The 23,882-nt window shown below is 40.3% G+C and overlaps 1 protein-coding gene and 1 long non-coding RNA gene across 4 annotated transcripts in view; one reads left to right on the top strand and one right to left on the bottom strand.

Annotated features, from left to right (window-relative positions):
- ITGB6 (integrin subunit beta 6) overlaps window positions 1-20,444 on the top strand; it is a 149,852-nt gene extending 129,408 nt beyond the window's left edge. For all 3 annotated transcript variants that reach the window (XM_086355658.1, XM_086355651.1, XM_086355669.1), the window contains 3 exons: window positions 5,891-6,010; window positions 11,192-11,358; window positions 18,288-20,444. In XM_086355658.1, coding sequence (XP_086211784.1) covers window positions 5,891-6,010; window positions 11,192-11,358; window positions 18,288-18,386 — 386 coding nt within the window. In that variant the 3' untranslated portion in view covers window positions 18,387-20,444. The remainder of the gene's footprint in view (window positions 1-5,890; window positions 6,011-11,191; window positions 11,359-18,287) is intronic.
- Window positions 20,445-21,828: 1,384 nt separating this feature from the next.
- Window positions 21,829-23,677, bottom strand: LOC147378412 (uncharacterized). The gene is made up of 3 exons (XR_015147085.1): window positions 23,546-23,677; window positions 22,480-22,653; window positions 21,829-21,942 (listed from the first exon to the last, which is right to left on the bottom strand). It is a non-coding gene; the product is annotated as an uncharacterized LOC147378412 (long non-coding RNA).
- Window positions 23,678-23,882: the final 205 nt, after the last annotated feature.

Here is a 23,882-nt window from a genome sequence, read left to right as displayed (position 1 = left end):
AGTTAAATAACCCTATATGGAGGGGTGGGACTAGTGCTCATGAAACCCCTTGCCTGTACGTTTCTGGTACCTTAAGATAAATATGCCAAATAGCCATAAATTGGACAAGATGGTATGTACCTTACACTAATACCGAAGATGTGATGTGGTAAAAGCACCGAGTAAGATGGCGTTTGTGGCCTGTCCACATTAGTAACAAGTCCACAATCTCAGCATATCCTTCTGGCTTCATTTCACAGCAAATAGTTGGTATACTTACCATGTGTTTCCAAGAAATGACTAAAAATTTCAGAAAATGCCCTGAAAATGACTGGAACCAAATTAACTAACAGCATGGGACATCTAATGTGCTGAGGGGGAAAGAAATCAACCTTGGAAACACGTAAATCACAAATAGGGAATGTACACATACAGTTTTCTGAGTAGAGTTAGTGTTAGTTACTCAACCATGTCTGACTCTTTGAGACCCCACGGATGGTAGCCTGCCAAACTCCTCTGTCCATGGGATTTTCCAGGCAAGGATACTGGAGTGGGTTGCCATTTCCTTCTCCAGGGAATCTTCGTGACCCAGAGATCAAACCTGGGTCTTCCACATCATAGGCAAATTCTTTACCATCTGAGCCAACAGGGAAATGCCTTTCTGAGTATAGATGATCCTAAATGCTTGGATTTGAGAGGAAGATTATATTCTCAAGTAGCCTATAAATTGTTTCATTATTCTTATGGTGTAATTGACTAAATTATCTTCAAAATAGGGGAATACAACTATTTCTAATTCAGAAATCAAAGTGATTGGTTTAATAATACCATTTAAAGCAGTAATTGTGATGAATTTGAAAGAAAAAATATCTTTGTCAGCCTGAGAATTTAAAAGTCACTCTTCTAAGGGGTGTTGTTGTTCTTGTTGTTATTAAGTCGATAAGTCCTATCCAACTCTGCGGCCCCATGGACTGTAGCCCGCCAGGTTCCTCTGTCCATGGGATTTTCCAGGCAAGAGTACTGGAGTGGGTTGCCATTTTCTACTCCAAAGGATCTTCCTGCTCCGGGGATTGAAACTATGTCTCTTGTGTCTCCTGCATTGGCAGGTAGAGTCTTTTACCACGAGTGCCACAAGCGTATGTATCTTCTAATGGGCCTTTTAAATAAGTCCTGTTTCAAATTACTCACCCAGTCATGTTATTGATCACATCATCTTGAAATTATCACTGCATATTTGCTCTTCCATGGGATCTTTTACCAGCTCATCCTTTCCCTCACAAGGACATGAAGAGTAAAGTAAGCATAAACTTCATAATCTAAATAAATTATTCCTCGTATGTGCTATGATGACTTGTGTGAGCATTTCTAAGGCCATGTGGCTTAACTTTTATATTCCTTTTTACTGAAATAGAAGTCTTGAATTTACCCCAACATTCATGTACTCAGAGCATTGTTACTCAAAGTATGTTCCATGGAACCCTAGTTCTGAAAATGTCACACGGACAAAAGCACCAATAGTCAGATGAATTTTGCAAACGGGAAGTTAAGCTTTTTGTTTGCTTTGTAAGACCGAGAACTTCATGTACATTAAACTAAATGTGCGTTGTGAAGCTTCAGGTGAGGCAAAAGGGAAAATTAGAGTAAGGAGGGATTCCCAAATTTATTTGACCCCAGAGCCCTTTTTTTTTCTTTCCTGGGAAACTGTTTTCTCTGAGAAGTACTGTCTATCCCCCAAAGGGAAGGTCTCAAGTACATGGTTATCTTGAGTCAATGGTACAGACAGTTTATATTTTCCGCATCCTTCCTAGACCTTCCCAGACCCCGGCCTCTTCACCTCCATTCTCACATTTCTCCCTTTTCTATGTATGACTTCATGGACTGCCTGAGATCTGATTTTCATTCTATTATTCTAAACCAGTGCTGCTAGCACTGATACAAGAGGGTAGAACAGAAAGGCCCATTTCTAATGAACAACAAAAGAAAACCTTAGCAGCTAATTATGCAGATCTCCAGCCCAAGCTGGACCTTTTCACTGCACATTCAATAATGCCATTTTAATACCCAAACACTACAAAACAGGCGAAATCTAGAGTCATAACAGTCATGAAAAGGAGTGGTGAAGTAATTAAAGCAAGAAGGGAGTCATGACTCAAAGGTCATGTTAGCAGTTCCATTAAAACTTTAAAAATCCTGGCCAAGTAAATTAAGCCTCCCTGTGCTTCGGTGTAGCTATTTAAGAGGAAAGAAAAAAGCAGGATGAATATTACTGAAAGCAGTATTATAAGCTGTCCACATATTTTCTACCTGAGAATAAAATGTTCCATTAAGTAAGTTTTAGAAGAGCAGGGCGGGTGTGCACTGTCATGGCAAAGCAGGAAGGGAAGGAAAAAAACACTCCAACAAGAAAAAGCATATTCCATAAGATTCCATGAGTCCTAGCTAACTGGAACAGTTTGGTAGGAGAATGGTGGAGGTCATCTGAAAATGACCCAAATATGAATTATATATGTAGTGTTGTTGCTGTCAAACACATGAAATAACACAGATTTCACTAATCAAGTGTTGCCTGGAGGTGCCCAAACCTCTTCATCAGAATCACCTCTTTAAAGATACTATTAACAATTCACATATATGCAAGCTCCTGTCCACGGACTTCTCAAATCAGAATAGCCAGGGTGAGTCCCTAGAATCCATCATTTCAAAACTCCTAGGTGATTTCCATGTGGGCGTGCCAAGTCACTTGAGTCATGTCTGATTATCCAGGCAAAAATACTGGAGTGGATTGCCATGCTCTCCTCCAAAAGATCTTCTGGATCCAGGGATTGAACCTGTGTCTCCTATGTCTCCTGCCTTGGCAGGTGGGTTCTTTACCACTAGTGCTGCCTGGGAAACCTCCCAGGTGATTTAGATGATGGTAAACAGTTGGGATTGACCAGATGAGAATAATTTGTAATTAGATTTCTTAATATTCCTATGTAAATAAGATGCTTATAATGGATTCGAAGGGGCTTCCCAGGTGGCTCAGTGGTAAAGAATCCACCTGCCAATGCAGGATATGCAGGTTTGACCTCTAGGTGGAGAAGATCCCCTAGAGAAGGAAATAGCCACCCACTCCAGTATTCTTGCCTGGAAAATTCCATGGACAGAGGAGCCTGGAAGGCTACAGTCCATGGGGTTGCAAAACAGACACAACTTAGTGACTAAACAACAGCAACAAATGGATTCAGAAACAGTTTGTTCACTTAAATTTATCCTCTGAAATCTTATTAATAATGCTAAAGGCTTCCCTGATAGCTCAGTTGATAAAGAATCTGCCTGGAATGCAGGAGATCCCGGTTTGATTTCTGGGTGAGGAAGATCCACCGGAGAAGGGATAGGCTACCCACTCCAGTATTCTGGCCTGGAGAATTCCATGAACTGTATAGTCCATTGGGGTTGCAAAGAGTTGGACATGACTGAGCAACTTTCACTTTCAAATGTTTTACTAGTCTCAGTTGTTATGGATAATACAGGCATGCTTCTTATAAGACTTTGGCATGAGGTGTTTAATTTTATAAATTAAAGGCAAAAAAAAAATTCTGTCTTTCTATGGCTATGGCATTGTGAAACCAAAAACAGATTATTGTTTAATTTTTCTTCATTAGAATCAGAGGAACATAGCTAGATTCTGTTTTATTGAAAAAAATTTTATGCTGAAGCTAATGAGAAAAGTTACAGATCTAACAAGACTATGTCCAAGATTATCAGAGACAATCCCAGTTTTAGATTCTGACCCACTGTGTCATAAGATACTCACTTTGGATCATATAGACTCCCCTGATAGCTCAGCTGGTAAAGAATTCACCTGCAATGCAGGAGATCCCTCTGGATGGGGAAGATCCTCTGGAGAAGGGATAGGCTACCCACTCCAGTATTCTTGGGCTTCCCTTGTGACTCAGCTGGTAAAGAATCCACCTGTAATGTGGGAAACTTGGGTTCGACCCCTGGGTTGGGAAAATACCCTGAGGAAGGGAAAGGCTACCTACTCCAGTATTCTGGCCTGGAGTATTCCATGGACTATGTAGTCCATTGGAGTTGTAAAGAGTTGGACCTGACTGAGCAACTTTCACTTTCAAATGTTTTACTAGTCTCAGTTGTTATGGATAATACAGGCATGCTTCTTATAAGACTTTGGCATGAGGTGTTTAATTTTATAAATTAAAGGCAAAAAAAACACATTTCTGTCTTTCTATGGCTATGGCATTGTGAAACCAAAAACAGATTATTGTTTAATTTTTCTTCATTAGAGTCAGAGGAACATAGCTAGATTCTGTTTTATTGAAAAAATTTTTATGTTGAAGCTAATGAGAAAAGTTACAGATCTAACAAGACTACATCCAAGATTATCAGAGACGATCCCAGTTTTAGATTCTGACCCATTGCATCGTAAGACACTTGCTTTGGATCATATGGACTCCCCTGATAGCTCAGTTGGTAAATAATTTGCCTGCAATGCAGGAGACCCTTAGTTAGATTCCTGGGTAGGGAAGATCCACTGGAGAAGGGATAGGCTACCCACTCCAGTATTCTTGGGCTTCCCTTGTGGCTCACTTGGTAAAGAATCCGCCTGCAATGTGGTAGACCTGGGTTGGGAACATCCCCTGGAGAAGAGAAAGGCTACCCACTCCAGTACTCTGGCCCCGAGAATTCCATGAACTGTATAGTCTATGGGGTTGCAAAGAGTTGGACACAACTGAGCGACTTTCACTTGGATCATATGTCTTACAATTTAAAGATAAGAGCAGTCATTCTATTTACAGGTTTACAAAAAAAAAAAAAATGTAACAGTATCATTAAAAAGTCTCTAACTTAGAGGAGAACTTTAAGTAAGTTTTTTTTTTTTTAATTAGAAAAACCTTACATAATTTTGGCATAGGTGCCAGACCACTAAAATGTCTGATACATAGTATTAACATTATTGACCATTTTACTGTATTCTCAATTTCTGTCATGACATTCATTCTCTGGTTCTTGAATAACCTCAATTTTTCTTTTATTTGAAAAAGATTTGAGGAAAATTGAAATTTTTTTTAATTGAGAAAAGGGCTATATAAGTGGTAGGCCAATGGCCGTCGTGTGTGTATTTGTGTTAAATTGTTTCAGTCGTGTCCAATTCTTTGCAACTGTATGGACTGTAGCTAGCTAGGCTCCTCTCTCAATGGGATTCTCCAGGCAAGACTACTGGAGTAGGTTGCCATATCCTTCTCCAGGGGATCTTCCCAACCCAACCAGGGATCAAACCCACATTTCTGAAGTCTCCTGCACTGGCAGGCAAGTTCTTTACCACTAGTGCCATCAGGGCACCCTCGTCTCCTTTTATTCTGGGATTTACCTTTATCCTGTTGGTCCCCATGCTATATAGCACTTCAATCTCTGTTAAGTCGTACTGATTCACATTTACTGTTGTGAGCATACATGGCCAGCGATCTGACGAGGACATTGTGGAAAAGGCCCCTTTAGAAATACCACTATGTCTGAACTGTGTAGTCTCTCTCTGAAATGTAATCTAGGCTTCTTCCCAGTACTCTGAGCCAAAGAAACCATATGGCTTCCTCACTGCCATCATCTGAGCCATTCTATTCCCAATACAGTACCTGCCTTGAAGCACTGCACTCCATTGAAATTGTGCACCTATCAGACTGATGGGTGCATTTGATGGTCAGTCCTGATTGACCACACCTGGAACTGTTCTTCTGGAACAGGAGTAGAAATAAAACCCTCAGTGGGTAGAGGAAAATCCTGTCTTTTCTATTCCTATTCTGCAATGTTGGAAATTCCTATTTTGCATAATAAAACTCAATACTACTTTGCTTTAAAAAAAAACATCTTTTGGAAACTCATTTAACCTAATGAATGACTTCTTTATCTACAGATTTCTCAAAGGATAGCTCTGTTTCCTGTTCTCTGCAAGGAGAAAATGAATGCCTTATTACATTCCTACTTACTACAGATAATGAAGGGAAAACCGTCATTCACAGCATCAATGAGAAAGGTGGGTGGCTTGCCTTCCCTTGTCAGTGATAAGAGATACTACATGGGAAAGGAGAAAACAACCAGAACGATACTCTGGGTAGCTTGCCAGGAAAGACATTTCCAAATTTTTGATTTCCCAATGACTGAAAGATACCTATTGAAAGGTTTGGTATGTTCCAATGTCTCTTATTAAGACCAAATACAAAAGAAGAGTGTTCCAATCCAAAAAGGTGGCTGATGAACTGTAGAAAGGTGGACCAATTAAATGTCAGTGAAAGGTATGGTTTTAGGAAAGACTAACAGGGAAGAGGAATACAACAGTCTAAGAGAACAAGCTTTGAATCAGGCAAACCCTGGGCTGAGATCCTGCTCCACCACTTCATTGACGATTTGGAAGATACTTGCTCTGCATGTTTCTATTTCCTCATCTGTAAAATGGGAAAAACAACAGTACTTTCTTCTAAGGGTTGAGTCAAGGATTCAGTGGAAAAAATGCATGTAAAACATTTCTAGTTAATAACTTACCCAATGGGTCGTTAAATGACAGCTGAGTCAGAAAAGGCAAGACAAAGAAGGAAGGAAGTAATCTCTAAAGGAAGTCAGAGTCTATTGCTTCTTCTGAGTTTTCCTCCGTACCAATTCATGGAGTCAGCTTCATTTTCAGTGAAGGGGAGAGAGAGAAGCTTATAGCCAGGAGAGAAGAAAATAGTGAGAAAAGCACATTTATTGAGACATTCTTAAGTTTTAGTGAGTTTCACCTGGGGAGCTTGTTAGACTGCCTGTGTCCTGAGTCAGCAGGCCAGATATGGCCCAGGACTCTGCATTTTAACACTTCTCCAGGTGACTCTATACAGCTGGCTTCTAGACCTCTTCCGGGTGACTCTAACCCTCACAGGCCTGTTTGCCTGCCTGCCTGTCTGTCTGCGTACAGGTGCCTCACCTTTTCTGTCTTCAGTTAATGATGTGCCCCGAAACCTTTGCAGTAGAAACGACAGCTGCATGAACTCAGACCTCTCTGGCTCTTGTCATCAGCCTCCTCCACTTTCCCCCAAAAGCCTGGAGCCCAACTTCTGGCCCAGAAAATAGCAGCAAGGCAGGCTAGAAGGCCGAGGTGTTTTGTTGTGTGTGCTGGTCTATCAATGGGCTGACAAAGCGTTAAGTCCTGAATGTGAACCCAACAGTACCAAACTGCCATCACTTAAGAGTGTGAAAAGCAATGACACCATTATCAAGAAGTTCAAAACACTATGAACTTACCAAGAAAACAAGATTAGAAAAGTACCACATTGCAGTGCTAAGGGTCAGGGAGAGGTAGAGGTCAGCACAATGCAAGATACAAGTGTCTGATGGTGACCTTGCCGCTCAGATGGGCAGAGCACTCCTGGAGACTTGCTCTTGAATAGCTCCCGTGAATCAGCTTCTTTGAAATGCATACATATTGTTTACGGCCATACCACCCTGAACACACCCGATCTCGTCTGAAATGCGTACATAAAGGGCACTGTAGAGGCCATTAGTTAAGGAAATTTAAGGTGATTCCTGCTGTACCAAGAAGAAATACTTTATAGTACAAACACCTACCTCCTCGTTATCTGTTTTCTAAAGGCAAATTCTTTACCTCCACCCCTGCTCTCTGTGACCATGGTAATGGCTTTAACTAGTTCTCCTGAAGTCAAAGCTGCTCCTTATACTGTTAACTCCATTGGAAAAGCAAGTTTCAAACAAAAATGAAACTTTCCAGAATAGATTCTGTCTTTAATAGGTTTTGTATCTAGTTGATTTCTTTCTTTTTTTTTCTTTTGTGAAACTTGCCTTTGGTTGCTAAATGCTTCCTCATTACTGAACTGTTGGATTTTTTTCTTTTGTCCACACAATAGGAGTGGCACATCAACATGCCATCTTTCAGAGAAGCCCTCAGCTGCCCTGATGTCTTTTTATTAAGGCTTTTTATTCCCCCTCTGCTTTTGTAGCAGGAAAAAGTGAGGGGGAAATGACCTCCCTAAGGTTTAACAGGAGTCTCCTGACAGCTTGAAGGATGCTCCTTTCCTGGTAAATGTTCCCAGATAGATCAGAGCTTCTGGGGGCCCTGGAGTCTGTTGTCCCCTCTCACAGCTTTAAGACCAGAGAGCCCCAGAGAGCTTTAAGACCAGAGAGCCCCTGTCACAGCTATAAGACCAGAGAGCCAGCTGGAGGCACCCAGAGAAAAGAGGCAAAATGAGAGAGGAGGATGTGAAGGTTAAGGAGTCCCAGGGTTCTCCAGCCAAATAGAAAAAGATAGCCAAGTGAAGAGTCACCATCAGTGTGTGTGTGAATGTAGGGAGATCTTCACTCATCTATTTTCCAGAGAAACTTTCAGCAGACAAGAGCCGCATCCATGAGAACGGCAATGAATGGCAGCTGGGGAGGCTTCCTGGCATGGATATGAGTGTGGATCTGACACCCACAGGTTCCACCTTGGAGATTCCAAGCCTTGAGGCCTTGAGGATAGAGAGGGAGAAGGGTGCCTTTGTTGTAACACTACTACTATTACTGCTACTAACAATAACGGCAGCTGTCATTTATCGAGCCCTTATTAATACCTGCCAGGTGTTATTCTATATGTTTTACATGTATTGATTTAACATTCTCAACAACCATATAAAGCAGGTATTGCTATTATGTCCATCTTTTGGGTAAGGAAATTGAGATGTTAATAATTTGCTAGGTCCTGCAGCAATTAAATCCTAGCGCTGGTTGGGATCTCTGGCAGTCTGGCCGGGCGCCGGAGCTTTTAACTACTGTGCTCTACTGCCTCCCACTGGCTGAGTGAGCATAAAATGAAATCTGAATCCCCAGATTCTGTTAGAGAGGACTCTCTCATAGAAATATGCAAACACATTGTATTGTTAAATTTTCTAGTTAACCTTTGTGTAATTTTTAACTAGAGGATAGTTGCTTTACAGTGTTGTGTTGCTTTCTGCCATACAACAACATGAATCAGCCATAATTTTATCTATATCCCCTCCCTCTTGGAGCCATCCTCCTGCCTCCCATAAAAAGTATACAATAAATTAATTTTAATAGTATGTTTTATTTAATCCATTACATCCAAAATCTTATGTCAATGTACAGTCAATATAAAATTGGTAATGAGATATTGTACTTTTTTTTCTTATCGAGTTTCCAAAATCACTGTGTATTTCACACTTAACACAAAGCCTAATTCTGAAAAATCACATTTCTAGTGACTATTGAGCTATAGCCATATGTGACTGGGCTACCAGATTGGCAGCATTAGAAATTCAGCACCTTAGAATTAGGTGCCGCACTGACCTGGACTCAACAGACAAGCTGGATGGTGCACAGTGATAGAGAAAACCTTTCCTCCTGCCTACAACATGTCTTCAGCATGAGCATCTCAAGAGATACTAAAGACAGTATAGAACGTAGAGATTTCTTCTGTGTAATACCTGCTCTGGAGGCTGGGCCAAAATCCTTGCTTGAGAAATGTTTAATTTCCAGTGACTCTAAATTCTTAAAATGATTATCTCCACCAGGCCATGCCCGTTCCTCCTATATTTATTGCCTACCAGAGAGCCCTCCTAATTCATGTTCTAGCTGCAGGGTCTCAGCGAGCTTCGTTTTGCTTCGAGCAAGAACGTTCTATGCCCCACCCCAGACATTTCATAGTCAAAGATGTAGCCAGTATATATGCTCACGGACACAGGCCTGCCACTTTCTTTTCAGGAGTGTTGCTAACCTATTAGAAGTGGCCATGGTTCATTTGCTATTCTAGAAACCGTCTTTAGATCTTCATACTGTAGTAGCTATTTCATTAACTCCTCTACTTATTTCTGCCTAATCACCTTACATGGCTTTTTGGCTAAAGAACAAAACTGTGTAAAGCCAGGCGTCATGCTGTTAGAGGGTCATTAGTCCTGCTCAAATTCAGATCAGCTATAGATCTTACCTTGAAAGCAGCATGACTCGCCCTGTGTGTATAACTCTCCTTATTAAATATCTAAAAGCAATAAGAGTTAGGATAAACTAAGCATGGTTCATTTCCTCCCGAGATACCATGAATTTGCCTCACTTCTTGCAGAGGGAGGCAGATATTTAATGATAATTTTTATGGGGGATTTTTTTCCCATGATAGCAAAGGGAGAGCTTAATTATAATGCTTCATTAAGAAATGTATCATCTCCCAGGCATATTGCAAGTATTATTAGTCATTCTGCTGTCAATGAGAGAAGGTACTGTATAATTACAAAATTGTATTAATATCATCAATAGAGTCAAAATAACATTTCCTAGAATGTTCAAGTAGAAAGGACTATACAGAACACCTGATTTCTCAAACTTCCCTGGAGATAAGAATCACTTGGGATATTTTAATAATAAAGAATCTGTGGCTCCATCCAAACCAACTGAATCAGAATCTCAGGGGATGGGTCTAGGAATTTCAGAGGTGGGTTTAATAAGCATGAGCACCTGGGCTTAATCTTATCAGGAAGTTAAGGGAACACTGAAGCCCCACACCTTGGTTTTACAAACGAGGGCATTGGGGCTCAGAGAGATAGAGAGACTTAATGGATTTCAGACAGCTACTGTCCATCAGATAGGAATGGAACCCACCTCTCCTGAACCCAATTCAGGAATTTTCCAAGACACCAGGGCACTGCATTAGAGTGAAAATAAAACTGAAAATCATGATTATTTTCTGTCTATATATTTTAAAAGGAAGAACAAGTAGTATACTTCAAGTGGGTAGGTTGTATTTAATTTTGAGTGTAATCTCCTATACAATTCAAGAAAATCCAGGAAAAAGTGTATGTGTGTGTACACATTCCGTTTCTAGTTTGTCTTATATTCAGAAAAGGTCATTTTTAGTAAACTACAGTCTTTTCACTGATCCATTAAATACTCCATGTGTATTAATTGTCACTCTTTTGAATTTTAATTATTTTTGAGTCAGTCGTTCAAGTATATACCCATTTGCTTTGAATAATCAAGTTCTTACTTTATCTTCTGTTTTCTTTGAAGAACTAGGGCTATCCTTCAACAAGTAACTCGTTTTTTTAAATTCAGCAAAACAAAAGAGATTATTGTTTTTCCTCTACTGGAGAAAAATTATGGTTTGAAAATTTAATGAGACATGTTTTCTCTACATCAGAACGTTAATTGAACAATCTCCTTAATACAATTTTCTTTGTTTCCACAGACTGTCCGAAACCTCCAAATATTCCCATGATCATGTTGGGGGTTTCGCTGGCTATTCTTCTTATTGGAGTCGTCCTGCTGTGCATTTGGAAGCTCCTGGTGTCTTTTCATGATAGGAAAGAAGTTGCCAAGTTTGAAGCAGAAAGGTCAAAGGCCAAGTGGCAAACGGTATGTGCACACCTGGGGGCTGGCTGCTCCTTGTCCTGAGGAGAAGAAGGGGTGTTGGACTTCTTCTGCACTAAGAGTTAAACTGTCACATTCTTTCTCTGCTCCTCTCACCACGTCCCCAACAGCTGGTTTCTGTTCTGCTTTGGGGACAAAGGGACCTCTGTCCATTATCTGGATCTCAGTCCTCATAGCATTCATTTGTCTCTCATTGCAATGAAGACTTCCCCTACTCTGAAGAGTCTCATGAAACTCCTTATACTGTGAGCTACTTTGGAACATCAAGGCAACACATTTTATTCTTTACCACCAGAAGGTTCCTGCAGGCCCCATTTGACAAGCATACATGCTACATCTAAACATTTCCATAAATCGGCTGTTAGAGCTAATGGAATAATGTTCAGGAGTAGTATGACAGTTCATGCCAATTTCCATGGAAATACTCATTACTCATAATAGGTTAAAAAAGTAAGGCAAAAAGACTTTCAGAATACCATCCAGTTAGCTTTTCTGAATAGCATCCATTTTAAACAGCTACCTGAAAAAAAAAAAAAAAAAAAAAAACCTCCAAAGTATCGACTTTTAAATATATGTGCTCAATAGATACAATTTATGTGTCTTCTCTTCACAGTGGGCAAACACAAAACAGGACTCCAATTTTCTGTGTTTCTTTTCCACAGGAGAGATAATTACATTTCTAGAGGCCCATAGAAACAATTTCATGGTTTTAATTTCATCTCTCTCTCTCTAATGGTGTGTCCAGCTATCTGATAGCAATTATCTTACATTGCTGATTCTTAAAACCATGATATGACTGGAGAAAATACAGGCAAATGCAATGCTCCTTTGGGTTCATCTCCCCAAATAATTGATGTTAACACTTTTTTCTCTAGTTCTATAATGATATCTTCCGTACCTAAAGCAAATGGAATTTTCTGTTTTAGGTACATTTATCTTAATAAGGGATGTTATATCTTATGCAGTTATTTTGAAATAAATATAATATATGGTGCAGGGCAATAGACCATGAAAATTTTTATCTACTTTATCTTCCCATTAAAAATACCTTTAGACACAACAACCAAATGCAATGTATGGATCTTGTTTAGATCTTGATTTGAGCACTCTAACTAATATATATTTTTTGACAACTGGAAAAAAGTATAGACCTGGGCATTAGACTGATAGCAAGAAATTATGGTTAATTCAGTTAGGTAGGATAATGGCATGAGGCTTTGATAGAAAATAATTAAGGTTTACAGTAAAAAGGAAGTGAAAACTGGGTTTCCCCTTAAATAATTCAGCCAAAAGAGAGAGAGAGGAATAGTTGAAGTAACTGTGGCAAAATCTTGATAACTCCTGAATCTGGGTGATGGGTCTACAGAGGTTCAGGATATGACTTTCCTCTTCTTTTGTGTATGTGTGGACTTTTCCTAATTAAACAAAGTCCTTAGTAATGTAAAGTGAGGATTTGCATGAAGATACAATGTTTCTATCTCTAATGAGGTAAAAATGTAACCTGACAAGTTTGGTGACTTAGAACCCAGTACTATGAAGCCAAAGTATTGGAGCAATTACCTTCACCTGTCTCCCTGGCCATAAATGTTGCTTTTAACTCTCTGCTGCTGCTGCCAAGTCACTTCAGTCGTGTCCGACTCTGTGCGACCCCATAGACGGCAGCCTACCAGGTTCCATCGTCCCTGGGATTCTCCAGGCAAGAACACTGGAGTGGGTTTTTAACTCTCACCAACTGTCAAGAAAATGGCTGGAAGGGGTCAGAAGGCAACCAGGTTAAACAATGTGATTAGTGTGTTCATGTCAATCTCAAACCCCCAATCCATCCCTTACCCACCCAGCCCATTTCCTGGGTAAACATAGGTTCATACACACTACTATTGCAAAACAGGTAACCAAAAAGGACCTACTGCATATAGCACAGGGAACTTGATTCGGTATTCCGTAATAACCTAAATTGGAAAAATTTTTGGAAAAGAAGCAAACAAGAATGTGATTAAGTTAGTACAAAATGCAATAGCAGAAGTTAGTTGAAAGACCACGAGCCCTAAGCAGTAGTCTTGAGTCTCCCATTTTTGAATGTAAGAAAATTGAGGCTCAGAAAGGATAAGAGATTTCCCAAATTGTTGCTTTATGATGGAGCTGAAATCCTAATTGCAGCCTTTTCTTCCAAGCAAGCCTTGACCCTCCTAGAAATAATAGGCAGGTGTTCTGAAAACAAGCACTCGGGCAATTATATGATGTGTATCTACTAACCAGCACTTTTTCATGTTCTCCTACAAAGGCATGAATCCTGACAAATGATTAATATCTTTAAAATAACATTTTAATTAACAGTTAATTTCCCCCAAAACATGAATTGTTTTCCCTCAGGATGTAGAACATGACTGAAATTCAAATGCTGAATTTTTGTTGTCTCTTCACTGAAAGTAGAATTAAAATATGCATTAAACAGATAAAAGCATAAATGAAAAATATTATTCCCTGTTAAATTGAGTTTCTTTGAATAACAAATGTTTGACGTTCTTGACTAGATAATAACTGGGTCATAATTATTCACTTGGATGCAAAAGAGATTTAATTCAAATTATTCAATTCAAATTTCACTAATATGTCCTATTGGAAAAAAAAAAAAGAATGCTGCTCAGTGCATCCATTTTGGGGTTTTTTGATTTGATTTTGTTTTTATCTAAAACCTTTTTCCTCTTGAAGAACTGAATTTGGTCTTCAAACCCAGGGGATCTCCAGGGACAACAGTGGGATCTTCCGACCCCTAGGCCCCCATTAGACTGTAAGGGTGATAGAGCTCTGGATAAGAAAGAGCTTTGTTCTTGCCTCCTGAAACATTTCATTCATCAACTATAAAGAAAGGTTACCTCTTATTACACTTTTAGAAATACCACCCCCCCATTCCATAGTCTTTATGAAAACACAAAGGGAAGATATTTAAATCCATTTTTGATTAGACATTTTTTCCTAGGATGACAAGTCATTAACTAAAGGCAAAAAACGTTCAGTCTGACATTCGTTACAGTCATGGATTGATTTTGCACTGTGCCAAGCAAATCAGGGCTACATTTGGCAGTTAGGCAGTCATTAGGGCAGCTGTGGGTCATGACAGAGAGCTTTCTTATTACCACTTTTTCAAGCTCAAAAAATGTGCCATTGCATTTGTAAAATCCACAGCCTAAATTAGCACCACCCAGAACTCCTGGGAGAGTCAGCCTAGTGACAACAGACGGTTGGAGGAAACCTGACCTTGTTTAAACAGTGCAGGAGGGCAGATCCACCCGAAATGGAGCCAGACGCAAGCGTGTGTCTCAGCTGGAAATCCTAGGCAGAGAGGCTGCCGCTGGCATGGCACTAAGGGAGGCAGTGCTGGACATCACCCCACTTTCTCCTGCCAGCAGCATTTCATTTGAGCTCATTCTTCTGAGTTCTGATCACCAGCTGAGGCCAGGAAAAACTCTACTGGCCTGCATCAGATGTACTTGCTTTTACCCTAGCTTTAAGCTTCTACCTTACCTTCCTACTATGTTGGCATCTGCTTCATCCACCACCTCTGTTAGCATGCCCAGACCCTATGACTACCTTTGTAAGAACCACCTCCCCGCCCGCCAAATATTGTAAGCTTTAATAAACAAAGTTGCTTCAAAACACAGAAAGAAAACTGCACAATCAAAATGAAACATTCAACAAAATATCTGCCAAATAGCATTGTGTATCCAGTCAATTGCAACTCAAGTCACCTCCTTTGTTGTGCATATCAGCTGTGTTTAGTGTGAGATGTGGGATGCCTGACGTGATCTGGGATGGGATCCACAAAAGAGCTCCTAGTCTTACAAAGCTCTGCCCGTGGCCCTACTCACAGCTTGTTTCCTCTTACTCAGTGTCTGGTTTCCTAAGTCCCTCAATTCCTCCAGGTCAGTGCCACACCCATTACTCCCAGCCTTCACATCTCATTTTTTCCCATCTTTCCTCTTCAGTCGAGTCCCTTATTCTTCTGTACCCAACTTAAACTTCAGTTCAGTTCAGTTCAGTCGCTCAGTCGTGTCCGACTCTTTGCAACCCCATGAATCGCAGCACGCCAGGCCTCCCTGTCCATCACCAACTCCCAGAGTTCACTCAGACTCATGTCCCTCGAGTTGGTGATGCCATCCAGCCATCTCATCCTCTGTCATCCCCTTCTCCTCCTGCCCCCAATTCCTCCCAGCATCAGAGTCTTTTCCAATGAGTCAACTCTTCGCATGACGTGGCCAAAGTACTGGAGTTTCAGCTTTAGCATCAGTCCTTCCAAAGAACACCCAGGACTGATCTCCTTTAGAATGGACTGGACTTACTAGTTTGCAATTAAATTAATCTCTTAAATTTAATAGAATTCCACACATGAATTTTGTTTGTGAACAAGACTCTGCTTGCATCTAAGACATCCATCAGCCATACACCCTCCAAATCTCGAGTTCTTATTGCAGTAGGACTAGGGACTGGAGAGTCCTCATGATTATCCAAGCTGACCTCAGGAGTAGAAGCAATATAGTGACTTGGCCTTCACTCATCACCCACCACCAGGGAGCCTCTTCTGTATTTGCCCTCATCACTGAGATAGCATCTCTCTGCAGAGGCACATGGACAAAGGTAACATGTTGCTCAATCAGAGGTAGGCCCCTGGCTCTGGGCAACACAGAAACAGGTGCAGGTGTGACTCCTCTTCACTACGAAGATACTGCAGTGCATCCAAGGGAAACAAGAGGGAGAGGCCAGAGAATGCTTTTCAATTGAATTCAGTTCTTCTGAGAGCTGAGAGAAATGTACTGAGAAAGCAAATACAATTACTTTGTTTTGTTTTGTTTTCTCAAATCTATGCCTATAAAATGCTACCATCTCTGCCATTCAGGGGATAAGGAGATCAAAGTATGATAATTTGGAGGGTCAGAGGTGGCACCCAGACTCCATACATACTCAAAAATGGGCTTGGAAATACTGTGCCAAATCCCAAAGCCCAGAAGTGGGGCATATCTTTAGCACCCTATCCAGGACCTTCAAAAAAGGAAATTCCAAATGCAAAGAAGTTATATGTAAGTAGGTCTGATGCTGAAGCTGAAGCTCCAATACTTTGGCTACCTGATGGGAAGAACTGACTCATTGGAAAAGACCCTGGTGCTGGGAAAGACTGAAGGCAAGAGGAGAAGGGGACGACAGAGGATAGTTGGATGGCGTCAGCGACTTAATGAACATGAGTTTGAGCAAACTCTGGGAGTTGGTGATGGACAGGGAAACCTGGCATGCTGCAGTCCATGGGGTCACAAAGAGTCAGACATGACTGAGTGACTGAATTGAACTGATGAGAAGAAGCAGCGTTTTTTGAGCACTTACTATGTGCCAGGTACCTGCTGAAGTACGGTCCTCATGGACCAGGTGGGCACTTTGGTAATCCCTCTTATGGATGAGAATGCCAAGGTTCAGAACTACTTAAGTAAGGTTACATGGTAGAGCTGGGTTAGAACCCAGGCTCTCTGAAGCCAAAGTCTGCATGCCCAACCTTGGGGAATGGGAGGGAAGGAAATGTTCCTTATCCAGACATCTCGTGCCTGCATGGAACAATGAAACTGAAGGAGAGAAATTGGAGGCTCAGGTTGAGCATTTATTCAAACACCTAGAGAGCTTTGGGCTGTCTGGTCCCAGTGATGGCACCTGGGAACACATCTACAATCCAGACAGAGCAATTGAATTATCCAGGCTTTGCACACAACCATTCTACTGCCCTGGGGGCAACGCTGTTTTGCCCAATCCTCCTGGGGACCAGTACTCTGTCATAAGCCTGGCATCCCACATACCCGTCTCTTGTGACTCTCTCCTTTCCACACTGTTATTCTCTAGCAAGGGAAAGCCACCCAATTCTTTTTACTATCTACTAGCAGGTGTTTGCTGCCCCAAGAAGCTAGTTGTAACTCCTTCTGAATTTTGGTCTCATTTTAGCAAGATTATTTGTGCCCTAGTTTGATGCTTCTCACCATCTCAATGCATTTCTTAAAGGTGGATACTTTTCTTTCTTTTTACCGTTTTATTTTATATTGGATTGTAGGAGATTAACAATGTTGGGATAGCTTTAGGTGCACGGCAAAGGAACTCAGCCATGCATATACATAGATCCATTCTCCCTCAAGCCCCTTCCCATTCAGGCTGTTACATGACCTTGAACAGAGTTCCCTGTGCTATACAGTAGGTCCTTGTTGGTTATCCATTTTAAGTATAGCAGTGTATGTGTGCCCATCCCTAACTCCGGACTATCCCTTACCCCAACCCTCCCCCCAGTAACCATAAATTGGTTCTCTAAGTCTGTGAGTCTGTTTCTGTTTTGTAAATAAGTTCATTTGTATCATTTCTTCTTAGATTCAGCACATAAGGGACATCATAGGATATTTCTCCTTCTCTGACTTCACTCAGTGTGTTTGTCATTCATCTTTGTATGCTTCTACCAGTTCACTTTTCCCGTCTTCATCTTTCCCATTTTATTTTGGGTCACCTGTTGGTTCATTCTGTTCATTTGATCAATTCTGAGTGCCTGCTGTGGGCTAGTTGAACTGTTTTCAGCTCTGGTGAAACAGCAGCGAACAAAGCAGCCATTTTTTGTTCCATGTGCATTTCCAAAAATCCATGATTTACTGCATTTCCAAAAAGGGTAAGATTCTTAGGATACAAAATTATTTTTTCATAATAAAAAACAATAAAGTATATATTGTTAAATGCTAAAAGTATGAAATATCAAATTAATCAAAATTATTCACATATCTTCCAAGATTAAGCCTAACTTTCTTTTTCCAATCTGTAATGTACACTGAAATTATTTAGATATATTAAAACTGTGTAGTAACAAAATATACATACTTTCATTTGGACCTTTTTTTTTTCTTTTTTAGGGAACCAATCCACTGTACAGAGGCTCCACCAGTACCTTTAAAAATGTAACCTATAAACACAAGGAAAAACAAAAGGTTGATCTTTCCACGGATGGATAGAACTACTTTATGCACAGACAAATTTTGTTTCACTGATATGAAATGTTATTGCACTATTTAATTTTTCTCTCTTTGTTGTTTTAAGATTGGTTTAAGATAATAATAGGTCATTTGGAGATCAGTCATTTTCTGCGTGAAGGTTAGAGACAATGTTGACAGTTTCGAAATAATCAAGAAGAGAGATATCCTTAGCAAAGGGGTGACTTTGGGGATCATTTCAAAAATACTAACTCTGTTCCATTAATGCCTCAAAAAATCATCAAAATGATTCATGAAGGCCTGATTTGCATTTGAAAAATGTTTGAAATTAGAATCTCATTTGTTACAGAAATACAGCTACCTGAAGTCTGTCTCAGCAAAGTCACAAAGTCCATATGCCACATTATATAGTCAAATTTGCCAACGAATTCTAAACTTTTAGTAAATCTGCCCTTTCCTAAAGGAAGGTTTTTTCCTTAACCAATGAAAAAAATGGGATACTGACTTTTACTTAAGCTATAGGATGTAATTCTCCTAAAGATGCTCCTCATGTAAGAATGAAAATGAAGTATTAATAATTTCTACAGATTTGAATGTCCCTAAAAGTCAATTTTTTTTTGTTTTACAGATGAAGAAAAAGTAATTTATAGATTAGGAAGTCACCAGTAAAACACAAAAATAACAGGCCTATCGTTAGGTTATGTTTAATGACCTGAAAAATAAACTTCTACATTCAGTTTCCCGATTGACCCTGCGTTTTCAGACTATTACTCCTTCTGTATTTCTCAACCCATTTAACTCAGTTTCACAGTCATGTAAACCCTGTAAATTTCATATGAAAGTTTTAATTTCTTGTCAAAAATTTTAAATAGTGAGATAGCTTATTCAAATTGAGCTCCAATAACACAAAAGGACCATGCATTAAACAGAATAAAAATTTTAATGGTTTTAAACCAAACGCATCATGAATACACAAGTCTCCTGTGAGTAATAGGCTTACTTAAATCTGTATTTTTTTTCCATTTGCATAACCCGGCTTGCATATTTCAGTTGCATATGGTGAATATGCTACTTGAAAAAGTTGGATTTTACTTGCAAAATACATGTGGGTAATTAGGGATCCACAGGTTAATTGAAGAGATGAACTCCGTAGAATATTATTCCTTATAGTTAATATTGCTTCACACAGCACTTTCATCTCATTGATCCTCGGAAGGAAACTAAGCCTCAGAGAGTGGGTGGAACTGGTCTGGAATTGAGATCTTCTAGCTCCAAGCTGCTGCTTCTTTCCGCAGTGTGAGACTGACTCTTATCAGTGAAATGATACAAAGATTTTGTTAGTTAAGTGATAATTGCCATTTGTTTGAAAATGTAGTGGCTAGACAAATAGCACTTAAACTACTGGAATATAGATAAGGTCTTGTACTTTCGTGCAATGTTTATTACCTTTGAGAAAATTGTAATGTGAAGCCTTTTACTAGGTGGGTAGTTCATTAGGTAATGGAGGCTTCGTGTTTATCCACTGAACTGGCACAGAATAACCCATGATAAGTCTCTTCAATTCTGTCAGAGAGTTTGGTACACAATTTGATCACTTAGAGACTTATTTTTTTCAGGTTTCTAAATAACTCAGGTAAATTAGACACTTGGGGAGTATGCAGTTATACTAAAAGAATTACTAAACAATCATTTGGGAAACCTGAAGGGCTGATGTACCCATGTGTTCCTGACTGAAGCCCAGGGTTGGTGGGAAATCTCAAGCAATAAGGAAGTTGCAATTCCAATGACACAATGGCGGTATTCATCTCTACGTGTGATATTTTTGTATTACTACTAGAATGGGATTTTAGGATATATAAATTTCCTTTGTGTGTATATTGGGGAAGGTAGAAAAAAATCTGCTATTTCTCTGCATCCTGTTTTGATCCAAGGCTGGACCTTGAAAAGGTCAAAACATTAACAGTAGTACTTCTGTTCACTGAAGAGTTATGTTACATGAAGATACAGTGGTTGTTTTTTGTAAGTTGCTTTATTGTATTTTGCATTGACATAAATAAACATCATAATTTAAACAATGAACCTTAGATGAATGATGATTCCTTTTATTTACCTGGCACAAAACCCTCTTTTTGGATTTCTGTATCCCTGGGTGACCTGTTCTGACTGCTTTGCTGGTCTCAGCCAAGGAGAAGAATAGAAAAAGGTAGCCACTGAAGGCAGGAGACAGCAGGTTGTCAGCTGTAATTTGCTGCAAGTTTACAATACTGACATCACGAGGTTTTTAAGCAGGTCTGGACATTACCCCATATTGTGTAAAATCAAGTTCTTTAGGGTAAGTGTTTGTGATGAATTGTGATTCTCGCCCCAAAATTCACAATCTGAAATCTTAATCAGAATATGGCTGCATTTGGAGCTAAGAAATTTAAAGAGGTGAGTTAAAATGAGGTCACTCTAATCTGATATGATTGGTGTCCTTATAAGAAGAGATTGGGTCACACAGATGCACAAAGAGAAGACCATGTAAAGACAAGGGGAAAGTGAAGTCGCTCAGTCGTGTCCGACTCTGCGACCCCTTGGACCACCAGGTTCCTCCGTCCATGGGATTTTCCAGGCAAGAATATTGGAGTGGGTTACCATTCCCTTCTCCAGGAGATCTTCCTGACCCAGGGATTGAACCCAGGTCTCCCGCATTGTAGGCAGACGCTTTACCATCTGAGCCACATGGCAATCAGGAGAGAGGCCTTGGAAGAACCTGCCAACAGCTTGGTCTTGAACTTCTAGCCTCCAGAATTGTGAGAAAATAAATGTCTTCTCTTTAGGCTCCCCAGTCTGTGATACTTTGTTATGGCAGCCCCAGCAAACTAACAGTGAGGTAGTGCTGTCTTCCTGAGCATCCATCTGAGACTTCATGGTGTGATGCTTATTTTCCAAATCAGAAAAATTAAGCAGAGAGAGACCAAATGCTCACAAAGGAAGTCAGCTTAGAAAAAGTCCTTTCTCTCAGAAAAAAGACCCCTTCTTTACAAAAAGACAGGGGAACTCAAGTTAAGCATGCTAATATTCAGAAACAAAATGCTTCTTGTAGACTAAAGGCCAGATGTCTGGAAATCTGGAAACTGTTCCCATTTTGAATAGTCCTGAGAAAGTCACTTTTCTGCTTAGTTTTTCCATCTGTAGAATGGTAGCAGTGCCTGTCTCTTCTAGCACCTGTAACAATCTCTGATACATAGTAGGGGCTCAATGAACTCATTCAATCAGTTTTGTTGAGTACCTAATGTATGCCAGACATATTTCTTATGATTATGGATTCAGCAATGAACAAAATAACCAGTCTCCATGATCCCAAGTCAGGAAGAAGAAAACAAACAAATAAATATACACTATCAGGCTACTGGATCCAGTTTATACACATCCCAGATCTACCTGGCTCTACCTGGCCCCCCAAGTCTAAGCTGAGAGTCGCCCCAGCACCAACCCACACAGTCCTCTTGGGGGTAGAGCCTCAGCTTCCCACTAACTCACCAGGGGTCAAGGGCCACAGCAAATCTTGTGCCCAAGTCCAGAGTGGCAGCCGGACCTGGGAGAGAAAACAGCAACATTAAAAGAAGAATGCAATAATTGGTCAATCTGAACTGAGCTGTTAAGGGGAAGGGAGAGAGCATGCTTTCCCAGCTGGGTTTGAGGAAGAGGCAGGAAATTTGGGGAAAGAGAGACAAAAAAGTCTTTGTGGAAAGCGACTATGTCTGGGCAATATTGAGAATGAGGTACATGGGGGTGGGAGCAGTTGGATATTCTTTTTTAATTGGAGGAAAATTGCTTTATACAGTAGTGTCGGTTTCTGCCATGCAACAACCTTTAAACATATTCGTCATTTTGGGCCTGCTGCTCTCTTGATGAAGGCAGCCTGCAGGGCTCCAAGGCAGGAGCAAGAAGGCCCAGCTCCATGAGAACCTCAGCAGAGTCTGCATGGTACGTTAATCTGGCCCATGTTTCCCCTTGTCAACACCAGAAACAATCATGCCCCCAAATACTCCCGCAAAACCCACAAAATGGAAGACCCCGAATCTCCCAAAGCAACCAAGAGTCTTCTGAGTTGCGCTCTTCTTTGCCTCACCATATCCATTTCTTGCAGAACTTCTTGAAGGAACAAGATACGAGAGAAGCAATCCCTCCAATAGTAGTCTTTAACCGAGGGAGTAAGTTGATCTCTCCAAAGGGTAAGTGTATTTAAATGTTGCTCATTCATATTGGTTTCATATCATCCTCATTTTATGGAAATCTAAAACTCCTTATTCAGAGGGAATAAGAAATAGGAATTGAATTAAACATGATAAATAGAAAGTCTTTTATTAAATGTCACTACACAGCAGCAGATTCAACACAGCTAAAAAGCAAGGAAACTTAAGTGGCTGGGACCTCTTTTACTAGGTCAGCTGGGCTCGGATGCCCTGGTTCTAAATGAGTGAAGTTTTGTATGAGGCTTCAGTAGTCAGAATAGTGGGCAGTGGTTCATAGTCCTACTACCTGGACCAAGACATAAATTCTTCTGAGCTGTGGACTGTGGGCTGTTAAATGCTGCCTTTCTTGTGCTTTGGAGGCATTCAAACATGAATCACCCTAGGCTGAGTGAAGGTCAAATATCTGATCTTCAGTTCTCTCCCACTTGGCTGCACAACCAAAGAGAGAGCAGCATAGGCAACTCGGAAATTTTTCCTCTCTTTAGCTTGTCCTGGAGCCAGACCCTGGGAGGCACAAATTTGATTCACACACACTCTTTGGTGTCATGAACAACTTCAAGGCTTTACAAATCCCACAGGAGTCAGATTGAAATTTCAATCTGTTCCTTGTGATTTCTAAGTACACATTTAATACGGAGACTTACTGCTCATAAAGGAGGTGCTTTCTCAGCCTGAAATGTGTTTACATTCATGGTCCTTGTGTAGTAGCCAACCTAGTTCCAACCCAACAACAAAAGACAGTGCTTTGCGAAACTCCACTGTTTGTCAATGACTGCCTGGGGAAAAAGTCGCTATGTATTTTTCTTCAGCTGGCTTCACTAGACCTACTACTGATGCATGTTTGTGTGTGCATATACATACATATATATTTCTTCTTTATTTTAATACATGTATCTTACTAGAAGACTTCCCTGGTGGCTCAGCAGTAAAGAATCCACTTACGGTGCAGGAGACGTAGGAGACATGGTTCGATGCCTGGGGTGGGAAAATCCCGTGGAGGAAGGCATGGCAACACGCTCCAGTATTCTTGCCTGGAGAATCACATGGACAGAGGAACCTGGTGGGCTACAATCCATAGGGTCACAAAGAATCAGACACAACTGAAGCATCTGAGCACACACACGCAGGCACTTCTTACCAGAAACATCTATTATTTTAATTGAGGAATTTATTATTTCTTATTTTAATAGATGTAACTTACTAGTATTACATAATTTGTATTATTATTAAAAATAGGTAACACCTACTGTTCCAAAAGTTTTATATAGGCTAACACATA

This window comes from Bos grunniens, chromosome 2, assembly GCF_055505025.1.
Source record: "Bos grunniens cultivar Pamir isolate PY7600 chromosome 2, Bosgru_T2T1.0, whole genome shotgun sequence".
NCBI classification, from domain to species: domain Eukaryota; kingdom Metazoa; phylum Chordata; class Mammalia; order Artiodactyla; family Bovidae; genus Bos; species Bos grunniens.
This window is presented reverse-complemented; position numbering and strand designations above follow the sequence as displayed.